Source organism: Mobula hypostoma, chromosome 7 (genome assembly GCF_963921235.1).
Source record: "Mobula hypostoma chromosome 7, sMobHyp1.1, whole genome shotgun sequence".
Lineage (NCBI taxonomy): Eukaryota > Metazoa > Chordata > Chondrichthyes > Myliobatiformes > Myliobatidae > Mobula > Mobula hypostoma.
The window spans coordinates 129,302,639-129,315,437 of record NC_086103.1 but is presented as its reverse complement, the minus strand read 5'-3'; the positions used below and the strand labels follow the sequence as shown (position 1 = coordinate 129,315,437).

Sequence of the window (12,799 nt, the reverse complement as noted above, 5' to 3'; positions counted from 1 at the left end):
TTAATGAATAACACATGCTAGAAAATCATTTGTGCTTAACCAACGATGCCAATCAGTAATCAAAGAACTCGGTTTAGTTTTTCTGTCCTACCATTGCTGATGCCCCATCAGTTGTGATGCCAATTAGCTTCGACACATTAAGTTTTGTTTCTGACATCATTTTCAGCAAAGCTTCAACAATGTCTGCTCCAGTAACCATGTCCTTCATAGGACTTAATTGAATAAGCTCTTCAAAAATTTGAAAAGTTGAGGTCACTCCTCGCACAAACACTGCAAGTTGAGCAGTGTCTGTCAAATATGTACTCTCATCAAGCACAATTGGGAAAAAAACAATGCAGTTCGTTGCAGGCATCCCTTAAACAACTTTTAACATCTGCTGACATTTCTGCAATTAGCCGTGTGATCGTTCTTGCTGACAGGCTGATAGATGCAAATAAAGATTTCTTTTCAGGACAAACAATATCCACCACTGCCAGTAAACATTCTTTGACAAACTCTCCATTTGTAAAAGGCTTCATCTCTTCTGCAATACGTTTTGAGACTTCGTAGCTGGCACGGGTATTTCCTTCATTTTCACTGCTTTTTCAGCACTCCGTGTCTACCTTCCTGCATTTTGCAATCATTGCCATTGGAATTTTTTCTTTGATTTTATTTCGAAACGCGAGTTATTCAACAAGTATCATAGCACATGTAAATATCTGGATATTTAGCATGGATTTCTTGTTAAAACACAGTGACGCTGTTTCTGTTTACAAATTTGAACGATCTCATCTGAAAACCTGTGCGTGCACGGAGAGTATCTAATACATATTAATGAGGTAATCTGCCTTCCCGTCATTCGTATTACCAGTGTTTGGCTTGGAACAAAACGGAACCTGGGGCCAGTGTAACAAGACGCCATACATGTCCATCAGTGTGGTCGTGTGAAACACTCAGAATAAGGAAATATTGCTCGCGGGCCAGATGAGCATAATATCTCAATATTTGCTCGCCCTACCCCTACCCCTGGGATAGATGCTGGAAAGCTTCATTAACAGGGAAATTATAATACAATGTTAAATGATCTATTGAAAGTGTAAAGGGAAAGTATGACCATAATGGTTACGATTTAGGAAGAAAACTAAAGAATGGATTTCAGAGACAAGGAATACAGAGTGGCTCAGTTTAAGTATATGGATTGAAGGAAAGTATAGATACATATTTAGTGATGCATTTCTGAAATTATAGTATTACTTGAGTATGCTAGTTATGTCATCTTTGTTTGTCATGTTGGTCATTTTTGTACTTGTGTGACGGCTCCAGCATTTGATCGACATGAATGCATTGTTGGGAAAACTGTACTTGGGAATTGGCTTTGGGTGCCAAAGGAAATTAAATTTGTGTACTTTTTGTTGCTTAGGTTTGCTGATTATGGCTGCATGCTAGAAATCAGGGATGTGAAGTTCTTTCCTGATGGTCGTTCTGTAGTTGATACAGTTGGCAAGCGTCGATTTAAAGTTTTGCAGCACGGCCAGAGAGATGGTTATAGTACTGCTAATATTGAGTACCTGGAAGATGACCAGGTAAGTGTTAGAAGATGTGTGTAAAATTTTCTCCCATCCTGGGCCTTACTTTAACAATTAACGTTTTAATACAGGAACTAAAAGAAATGTTTTTTTCCAAATTTCAGTTAGGCCATACTTCTGAAAGCAGTTAAGGAAAAGGGTAATATTTTCCATTTAGTCTCATTTCTGAAATAATTTGCTGGAGTTGTGGACGTTTTATTATTTTGCATGGGAGACTGGTTCATGCTATCAGTGGGTTACATCAGCGAACTAGTTTCGGCAGTGCAGCAATGTGCTGCAGGCCAGAGATCGTGTTGCCAGCGGTGAGCATATGATCATTCATAAAATTAGGAGCAGGATTTGGCCATTCTGCTTTTCAAGCTTAATCAGCCATTTCAGAAGATCATAGCCAACTTGAATTTAACTTCAAATCAATATTCCCTTCTACGTAACATTTTACCTCCTTTGCTTGTCAAGTACCTATCTGTCTTTAAAAATATTTAAAGATTCTGCTTCCACTTCCTTTTGAGGAAGAGTGTTCTAAGCAATTGTAACCCATTCAGTGAAAATTTTGCCTTGCCTCTGAAATAACTGGGCCACCCCTTATTTTTAAACAGGCAATCCAAGTTCAGTTCTCCCACAAGAGGATATATCCTCCCCAAATTCATTTGGCCAAGAGATCTCTGAATCTGATTTGTTTCAATGTTCCCCTATTCTAAACTCCAGTGGAAACTTCAGGACATTGATGAAGGGTGTCGGCCCAAAACGTCAACTGTTTCTTTTTTTCCATAGATGTAGCTTGGCATGTTGAGTTCCTCCAGCATTTTGTGTGTATTAAATGTAAAACTAGTTAGTTTGCAATGTGTGTGAATTGATTAAACAGATTTTTCTAAATGCAGTAACACACATTAAAGTTGCTGGTGAATGCAGCAGGCCAGGCAGCATCTCTAGGAAGAGTTACAGTCTTCCGAGAGATGCTGCCTGGCCTGCTGCGTTCACCAGCGACTTTTATGTGTGTTGCTTGAAATTCCAGCATCTGCAGATTTCCGCATGTTTGCATTTCTAAATGCAGTTATTGGTTTTATGTTTTTAAAATGTTCTCTAGCAATTTGATATTGTAGAGAAAAAATTCAGTTAAATATTACCAAAAGCAGCTTGTTTTGTTTCCCTCCCATTCCCCCATTGCAGTTTTGTTCTTTTCCTTTTGGGTGATTTTTTTTTCTCTCTCTTTGTTTCCAATAGGTGGAAGGGGCAGAGTATAATGAACTGGTCAGTCTGTCTAACCTGGTGTATGACCAAGCATTAAGTTGGTTTAAATCACTCAAGGATAATATGAGAACTCAAATTCTGAATCATTTTGGACCAATGCCAGGAAAGGAGCCAATACCTCAGGTAAAAAGGATTGCATAATAAAGTTATTGGTTCAATTAAGCTTATAACTAGAGCTTGGTTATTCTGATGTACGTGCTAGCTCTAAAGTGATGTCTTTCTCATCAGTAAAACCGGAATGGTACATTGCATAATGTACTACAAAATACTTAGATTTTTTTTCCAACCACTTGGAAAAGACTTTTTGGTGGGAAACAAAAGGATAATGCACACTTTTGACTTTATTAATATTTACTCAGATTTCTCTCTTGAGTAGGCAGTTATGATCTTGTAGTGATTCAGTTTTGTGCCCTCCATAGGGAACATGTGCTGTTTTTTTTAGGAGAGCAAGCAACATGATTTTTCAACCAAATTATGGAACCCTACATGCACAAGAAAAGTAAAATCAGGAAATATAAATTAGTTTTGCTCATTCATAGAAAACAAATGAGATTTACATTGGATTTTGTGATGGAGAAGAGAAAAAACTTAAAAATAATACTCTCATTTTGGTATTAAATTTCGTAGTTAAATTTTCAGGAGCTAAGGTTGTCATCCCTTGCCACACTACCTTTAAAAATTCGAAGCAAATTCATTATCAAGTACATATATGTTACCATATACTACGTTGAGATTCATTTTATTGCAGAGATTTACAGGAAAAAAGAAATGCAAACAGCTCCACATAATGTGATAAATGACTGTCAAACGAACGAGTGTGCAAAAGAAGACAAACTGTGCACATTGAAATAATGCTGAGAACGTGAGTTGTAAAGAACAGTTGAAAGTGAGTCTATAGGTTATAGAATAAGTTCAGAGTAGGTGTGATTGAAGCAGCCTAATGGTTGTTAGGTAATAACTGCTCCTGAACCTGATGGTGTGGGTTCTAAGGCCTCCTACCTGACGGCAGTAATGAGAAGATGGCATTGCCAGAATGATGGAGGTCTTTGAAGATAGATGTTGCTTTCTTTTGGCAGTGCTCCCTGTAAGTATATTTAATGGTGGCGAGGACTTTGCCTGTGATGTACTGGGCTGTATCCACCACTTTTTGTTGAATTTTCCGTGCCTGGGCATTGGTGTTTCCATACCAGGCCAATGAGCAACCAGTTCTGATGCACTCCATTGTGCATCTATCGGTTTGTCAAAAGTTTTTGGTGACATGCGGAAATGACGCAAACTTTTAAGAAATTAGAGATGTCATCGTGTTGCCTTTGTGATAGCACATGTGCTACGAGGGGTGATTGATAAGTTTGTGGCCTAAGGAAGAAGGGGGCAATTTTAGAAAACCTAGCACATTTATTTTTCAACATAGTCCCCTTCTACATGTACACACTTAGTCCAGCGGTCGTGGAACATAGGGATCTTGGACCTCCAAGAAGTGTCAACAACAGGGGTGATTGGTGGCCTAAGGTAGAAAGAGATGAGTTATACAGCTCTCATTATGTGCACGCGCAGTTCAACTCTTTGAGTGATTATGCAGAAAGTTTGAGGTTAATAACTCATCAGGGGTGATTGATAAGTCCGTGGCCTAAGGTAGAAGGAGATGAGTTATTAACTTGAAACTTTCTGCATTTTCACTCAAAGAGTTGAACTGCACATGCATGTAACGAGAGTTGTATAACTCATCTCCTTCTACCTTAGGCCACAAATTTATCAATCACCCCTCGTATTCCTAGGACAGATCCTCCGATGCATTGACACCAAGAAGTTTAAATCTACTGGCACTCTTTACCTCTGATCCCCTAATGAGGACTGGCTGAGGGACCTCCTGTTCATACCTTTTGTTGGCAATAATCAGCTCTTTAGTTTTCCTGACGCTGAGTGAGTGATTTCTGTTGTGACACCACTCAGCCAGATTTTCAATCTCTCTCCCTATGCCAGTCCTTCACCACTTTTGATCATCTCACTGGTCAAGCACAGTTCATGCCGATATGTTAAAGATAAAGATTAGCTTTATTTGTCAGATGTACATCAAAACACCAAAGCATACAGTGAAATGCTTTTTTTTTTGCATCAAATCAGATTTGTGAGGATCGTGCTGGGGGCGGCCTGCAAGTGGTGCCATGTTTTCAGTGTTAACGTGGGATGGAGTAAATCTTATGTTGATTCCAAGCCTGGCAGTCCTTGCACCTGGACTATGCTGTTTCTTATGTGGTTTTGGAAACCGTCTTTCACTAAAAGTCCAACTCCCAGCTTCTCAGAGGTCAGCGCAGGTGCTTCCTGAATAGCTGTATCTTGCTATACTTCTCGAATAGCTTTAACAGCCTGTGGGAACTGACCCAGTAATAACCTGCTATTCACAAGCTCTCTAGAGGGTTTGATCTTTATTTTAAAAAAGTGCATTAACTTTCACCAATTTAACTAATTTAAATGCATTTTAACTAACTGACTTTATCAAGTAAGATTTATGTCATTATCATTCTCCCAGTAGCCATTTGCTCCCACTGATTTCAATGGAGCTATTGTACCTGTAGCAAGTCTAAAGCAATGATGGGCTCAGTAGGTGGATTTCCTGCTCTGGGAGTTCACTGGCATATACAAAGAATCCATGGGCTAGAAACTAGAGCAGAGGGTTATGCTATAGCCAAACCCCAATTATCTTGAAGCCCTACATGATTAAATGGTGTGAGTGGATGCAGACTCTGACAGTGATGTACATGGATGTGTGGTGTCTAATTACTGCCTTGGAGTAAATACTTTACTCAGTAGCAGGAAACTCTTCATCCCTGCACTGTCACTATTGCAGAAATTTTTGCTCTTGGATACTGTAGGGTTGATGTGAAGAAATAAAGCCCCCTTGCCAAACCAATCTGCAATGTAATGACCTTGAAGGCCTCAACACAGTTGGCTGGTAACGAAGAGAATAGCATGTTACAGTTGTAAGATGAAAGTCAACTTCAAGTGCTTTTAAAAACTAAGTGTTTGGTGGATGGTCTGACTAATATTCTGAGATCTAGTATTTAAAAATAAAGTTATATTCAGGCGAGCATTTGTGAAATGCATACCCCCATTGTTTATACCTCCCTCAGAACAGGATAAAGTAGATGGCATAGAATGGGGTTTCAAGACTGAAGAACAAATATGTTAATTGTTGTGTTTTTATTGCAGTCAAGTCAAGATGGTCCTGCCTGGTGCTGGTGGCTGTTAGCTGTATTACCTTTAGAGAGTCGTGCTCAGCTAGCGGTTCTCTCAATGACCTCACTCAAAAATCGCCTCATTGCTATTCGCCGTGTATTAGTATTTGTGACCCGACGACAGTTCCGATCATTGTGATGAAGATTTAATTGGATAAATAGCTGCCTTCCAACTGTGTTACTTTTTGTGGGGAAACTTTTTAAAACCCCATTTGAACTAAAATAATGTAACGTTTGAAAAAAAATAAAAACGAACAGTGAATTGCTCATTTCCACATAAATTAGTGAAAGAAAATATGATCATATCCAATTATGTTACGTGTTAGAATTGCCCTTTGATTCCAAAGTTATATTTGAAGCCATCACTGCTGTTTTAGAAAATATTCTCTTATTACTGAGAGTCTTGAATAAAGTATCTGTAGATGGAGTTAACCACTGCCTAGCAAAGAAAGATTAATTGTGCAGAAGTATTGAGGAATATGTTTTATTACAATACTGATGGGGTGAAATGAAAATCTTCGAATTTGACGTGGCATACATGCTACATAGACTTGAAGTGTTGCAGATAATGACCATAGATTGCAAGTCTTTGACAATTCTAGAAGTCAAGAATGGTACGGCTGAAACTCAAAATTTCAAATTGCTGTTCTGAACTTGTAATATTGGCAGTGTATGGCGAAAGATATTTTTCATCAATTGTCATTATTGAATGAATTACATATGGTCTGATTATACTGCTGTTAGGAATCTTTTGATTGTAGGCAGATCTATTGGGTTCCATTAATCTAAACAAGATGTATTATGTTAAACTAGATTGAACTTGTATGCCATCCTCTGCATGTATACTGCTGGTGATACAGAGCAGAGCCATTCTCTCTGGATTTTTTTTCAAAATGTTTTTTTAAGATTTTAGAAAATTGCCATAATGTTAAGGGCTAACTGTTTATCTGAAGTTGGCAGCAGCATAGGAAAATGTGCTGCTTCAAATTTGGGTGAGTTTGGTTTGACACTCCTAGCATAAGGATAATTACTTCTGTGTCATCACAAGCACTTTGTATTTTTGGCTCAAGGACTCAAGATAGATCTGGTAGCAATAATGCATGATTTACAATCATGACACACCTGATGGCCTGTCAATGTCTCATCCAGCTGGATGTTTAAGTCTGTCCAGACTGAACATTACCAAGGTATCAGAAAGGAGAGAACAGTGCAATTTCATTCTAAGTCCACTTGTGGTATGAGCCAAGTAACTTACCAAAAGATAATTCGGCATAGATTTAAAGTGGGAAGACCGGGTCAGAATGATCTGTTCTAGCTTGCATGTAGGTGCTGAAGTCAGCTTTGCCAAGTCAGATTGGGACTTGATTGAGACCTTGTTCTGAACACTGGACAGTGTTTCTACATCAAGAGAACTTGATTCTCATAAAATTTTTCATTACCAGTTTTTTTTTTACTAAAGTTTAATAGATTTATTTTCTCAGGTAAGCCTATTTCTACACTGAACTATTCAATACCATTTAAGCAAATTCTTAAGCTCATGATAATGAATTGGAGTAATTCGGGCCCCAGCAATTTTATCCACCTAATTATTTCAGTTGTCTGTCCTTTGCCTGATTGGTTAGTTTAATTGTTTGTGAAGTTAACATTTGGAAATTTTGGAAGAAAACTTGCATCTCATCGCGTAACTTCACCTGTTGGAAATACAATTAATATTGCATCATCTAGGCTGCAGGTTTGGCATCTGTTTTGTATCATTAATTATGTGTAACTATTTTTAGAAACAAGCAGTGAATTCATGATGCTTGAATCATGATTGTATGCAGATGTTGACAGTAAATTTCCAGTCACTGTGTCTTTTTATGCTATTTTTTTTTCTGAAATCCCAAATATCTCTGAAGTATCACACATCAAAGTTGCTGGTGAACACAGCAGGCCAGGCAGCATCTCTAGGAAGAGGTACAGTCAACGTTTCAGGCCGAGACCCTTTGTCAGGACTAACTGAAGGAAGAGCTAGTAAGAGATTTGAAAGTGGGGGGGAGGGGGGGAGAGATCCAAAATGATAGGAGAAGACAGGAGGGGGAGGGATGGAGCCAAGAGCTGGACAGGTGATTGGCAAAAGGGATACGAAAGGATCATGGGACAGGGGGCCTAGGGAGAAGGAAAGGGGCGGGGGAACCCAGAGGTCTCGGCCTGAAACGTTGACTGTTCCTCTTCCTAGAGATGCTGCGTTCACCAGCAACTTTGATATGTGTTGCTTGAATTTCCAGCATCTGCAGAGTTCCTCGTGTTTGTATCTCTGAAGTATAAACAGTTTATGTGGTTAAGAATTGTTAAGCTTTAACTGGTACAGAAAAATTCTGTATTCTGTTACCTTCCATTCTTCTGAGTCTTATTTTTCTGGGAAATGTTAATCTTACATTGATTTGTTTGAATTCCTTCTTTTCATTTGAACCAATTTTTTTTCGATTGTGTATTTACGTTGTGCTGCTCATCCAATAGAATTTGTTTATTCTAATTTTGAACCGTGATGTTACAGTTCTGTCAACTTGTTAAAGCTGTTGTACACTTGTGACATTAAGTACTCATTGTGTTTGGGGGGGGGGGGGGGAAGAAATCCATTGTTGCTGTGAAGTGTTACCAAGGTTTGCAAAGTGCCATTTTACTGTGATTTTAATTTTTCAGTGTAAAGAGGGGTTACTTATTGTGGTAGTGCGTTTGCTGAATTCATACAATTCCATGTGCATTTTCAAACTGTCATACTGTTTGGACACAGTATGCAGTTTTTTGCAGTTGGTGAAATTGAAACCAAAAGAAGCAACACAGCTCATGAAAAAACATTATCCTAATGTTGTCAATTTGTATTAGTCTTGATATTGTTTTTGGAATTGACTGTGACTTGTATGAAGTATATATACAAATGTAGAATTTGTTTTGCAATAATGATAAACTTGCATGACAAATTCTCAGCTGTGGCTGTGTTAAAAATCTTATAATTGCCTATGAAGCATTTTTACTTTGTGAGGTGGTAAAGTATACAGACTCTCACTCATGGTTTTGTGCACAGTTTTCTCAGTTGTATGGATATGAAAGTTAATACCATGTTGCAGTTTGTAACAAGCAAATGGATCCAGTATTTGGTACTTCAGAAATTTAAATGTACCAATGCAAACCTTAGACCAGTTTACATGCAGATTATATAGATGCACATGGTATGCTACCTCATTGAACTTGAACCAGAAATGGACTCACTTTTAAGTTTTGAGTTTTAAGAGTCTGTACAAAACATTTTTCATTGAAATGTATTTGAGTGGAGGCCTTTTAAAGTCTGTGGGATAGAAATTTGCCCTTTGACACTTGGCACTAAGTAATTAATAAATTAGCAATTTCAGTTTCACAGAACAAATCCCTCAAACTCTGAACTTAGTACGAGCAATCAGGGACTAATTTCTCATCCCAGATCTTTTTTTTTCAGTTCAAAATTTATTTGTGCCATTGTGTGATGTTTCTATGTTTTGATTCTGTATTTGTTTTTCATGATTCAAAAGTGTTTAATACAGGATGCTGCAATTTTGTTGTGTAAATATGTATAAATACAAAATACAAAATATATTTATTTGGATTTAAAAACTTTAAATTTGTCTTTTGTCACTGTTTTGCAAGATTAACATCTATTTTTCCATGCATGCTCTTTGACTAAAATATTGAAAAGAAACTTTGTAGTAAGGTCAATTTCATGATAAGATATGCTCATTTGTGGGTTATTAAAGAGGGGTTCCTTCCAAATCAATACAGTAATAAACAAGTTTATCTATATCATTTGATTTTTTTTTTAAATTGCAAACTTCTGGTAACCACTTACCTTTGTTTTTTCTCCCAGCTGAAGTCCTCTCCCCCTCCCTCATGTCCTGCTCATCACCTCTCTTGGGTTCCCCACCTCCTTTCTTTTATTCCATGGTCTGCCATCCTCTCACCTGATTCCTCCTTCAGCCCTTTGCATCTTCTACCTATCACCTTCTAGCTTCTCATATCACTCTCCTTTGTCGCCCTCCTCCATCCACCTACTTTCACCTGGACTTGCCTGTTACCTGCCAGGTTGTGCTCCTTCCGCCCCACCCAGTTTTTATTCTGTCTTCTGCTTTCTCCCCCTCTAATCCTAATAAAAGGGCTCAACCTGAAATGTCAACTGTTCATTCCCTTCCATAGATGCTGCCTGACCTCTGAGTTCTCCAGCATTTTGTGTGTGTTGCTCACTTGGAGGGTGGTAAGCCTGTGGAACTCCTACAGTGAAATACTATGGCAGCCAAATATTTAAGACGACAAATAAATTTCTCTGGACAGAACCTTCACCACAGTAGCGTTGGGGTTTGCTCGATGCTATTACAACTCGGCACGTTGGAGTTCAGAGTTCAATTCCGACACTAAGAAGTTTGTATGTCCTTCTCCGTCAGTACCTGGGTTTCCTACCACATTTCAAAGATAGACTGGTTAGCTGGTCATTGTTAGTTGTCCTGTGATTAAAACTAGGGCTAAAAAGGTGGGTTGCTGGATAGAAAGCTCATCGGGCTGAATAAAATTAAAATAAAAGGCATAGAGGGAAGTGAAATGAGTAAGAATATGTTATCAAGGAAATAGGTCAGCCATGATCATATTGAATGGCTGCAAAACCTACTGCACCTGCTTCTGTATGTTTCTAAATCAGGATAGAATGTGACTTGTATGAAAGTCTGCATGCTTTGCTGATTCCATATGCCTGTTGCCCTTCTCCTTTTAATATAAAAGTGCTGCCAACAAAATCTTGAGGTGCAACTTGCACATATATGGGCAGTGCATAAGCATTCAGCTCCACAAGTATTTTCACATTTTACTGTCTCCTTTTCTAAATTTAAAATATATTGAAAAATGATTTTTGAGCTGATCTACAAAGCACTGTGCATCATGTCAAATCAAAAGAAAAACTGCAAAACCTGTCAACAATTTACTAAAAATTAAAAACCAAAATGGAGACTGAAAATGTATTCATTCGCCTTTCTAAGTACTATGCTAACCTTAACAACTCGCCCAATTTGTTGATGTAGAAAATTTGAGGATAACCTTTAATGAATTCATAAAAATAAATACTCTCTGTCTCTGTAAGATCCAACAGTATGGTAGATTTTCAACAGACCAACCTAAAATGAAGTCAAAAGGGCATTCAAGACAAATTAAGAAAATGATAATTGAGAAGCACAAATCTGAGGAAGGCAACAAGACCATCCCAAAGGCATTGAACACTACTTGGAGCTCAGTGCAGTCTATCATGGAAAAAGTGGGAAAAAATATGAAAGCACAGCCATACTGCCTAGGTTAGGCTACCCCTCTAAACCTCGTAATCAGAGAAGAATGGTAAGAGGGGCAACAGTGAGTGAGTTGTAGAAGTCAGTGGCTGCAACTGGAGATAATGTTCATGGCTCTACAATCTCTAAGGCTCTGCACAAAAAAAGGTATTTATGGAAGAGTAGCAAGGAAAAAGTCCTGGCTTTTTTTTAAAAAAAGCACGTCCTTACCTGTATCCTTTACAAAGCATTATTAAGAAAATACTATAAAGACGAGCAAGATGAAGAAGGACTTGTGGTCGGATGAGACTAAAGTAGAAGTTTTTGCCTCAACACCTAAGTGGTACATGTTACATAAATCTAATACTGTGCATCAGCCAGGTGACACTATCCCTTCTATAAAGTATGGTGGACCATAGCATCATGTTATGGGGATGCTTTACAGCAGCAGGGACTGGAAAGCTGGTCAGGATTGATGAGAAGATGAATGCTGCTAAACACCAAGAGATCCTGGGTAAAAACCTGCTAACCTCTGCCAGAAAGCTTAAACTGGGGAGGAAGTTCATTTTTCCACAGGACAATGACCCAAAGCACTCTGCCAGAGCAATTATGGAGTGGTTTCAAATGAAGAAAATTGATGTTCTTGAGTGGCCCAATCAGAGTCCTGACTTTAACCCAATCGAACATTTTTGGCGAGACCTCAGGATTGCTGTCTACCACTGTTCCCCAACCAACCTGGCACAGCTTGAGCAATTTTGCAAGGAGGAATTGGTAAATCTTGCTCCATCCCATTGTGCAAAGCTAATCGAGACTTATTTTAAAAAGCTACTGCTTGTAATAGCTACAATAGGTGGTTCAACTAAGTTCTGAGCAAAGGAGGGTGAATACTTTTGAACTGCTGGTATTTAAGCTTGTGAATTTTTAATTTCTCATGCTTTACAATTTTCTGGGGTTTTTTGGTCTTTGCTGTGGGAGGAAAAAGGAGCATGTGATTAGCAAATACTTCTCAGTTACATTGTTCAAAATCTCTGGTTGTAATACTCATTTATGTGGACAAAGAATTGGGAGCTGAATACTTTTTCAACACCATTATGGTGTTAATCAGGAAAAGTGTTTTTAAGCAAATAATGATGAGTTTATGAAAAGTTTTTTGGACTACAAGTCCCAAATCGTGCTTCTCACCTAATCTTCATCAGTACTATGATGGAATACGTAGTGTGTGCCTGGAAGAAAACAAATTCAGTACTTGAACAGTAAGATTAATCTTTGCCCCAGTTTTTGCTGTTCCATGTGATAGTACATAGGGTTACTAAAATTCAAACTTGCAATGTCACCAGTTATTTGATTTGCCTTAGAAAAAAAGAATTTACTTGTACATTTTCAAAGCTATTGCTAGTGTTTTTATAGATTTATTGATATATTTTACAGATTTTCAATTCAA

The 12,799-nt window shown here is 38.1% G+C and overlaps 1 protein-coding gene across 1 annotated transcript in view; it reads left to right on the top strand.

Annotated features, from left to right (window-relative positions):
• Positions 1–8,060, top strand: part of lonrf2 (LON peptidase N-terminal domain and ring finger 2) — a 32,069-nt gene extending 24,009 nt beyond the window's left edge. The window contains exons 10-12 of the mRNA XM_063053986.1: positions 1,400–1,562; positions 2,787–2,936; positions 6,021–8,060. Coding sequence (XP_062910056.1) covers positions 1,400–1,562; positions 2,787–2,936; positions 6,021–6,185 — 478 coding nt within the window. The 3' untranslated portion in view covers positions 6,186–8,060. The remainder of the gene's footprint in view (positions 1–1,399; positions 1,563–2,786; positions 2,937–6,020) is intronic.
• The last annotated feature ends 4,739 nt before the right edge of the window (positions 8,061–12,799 follow it).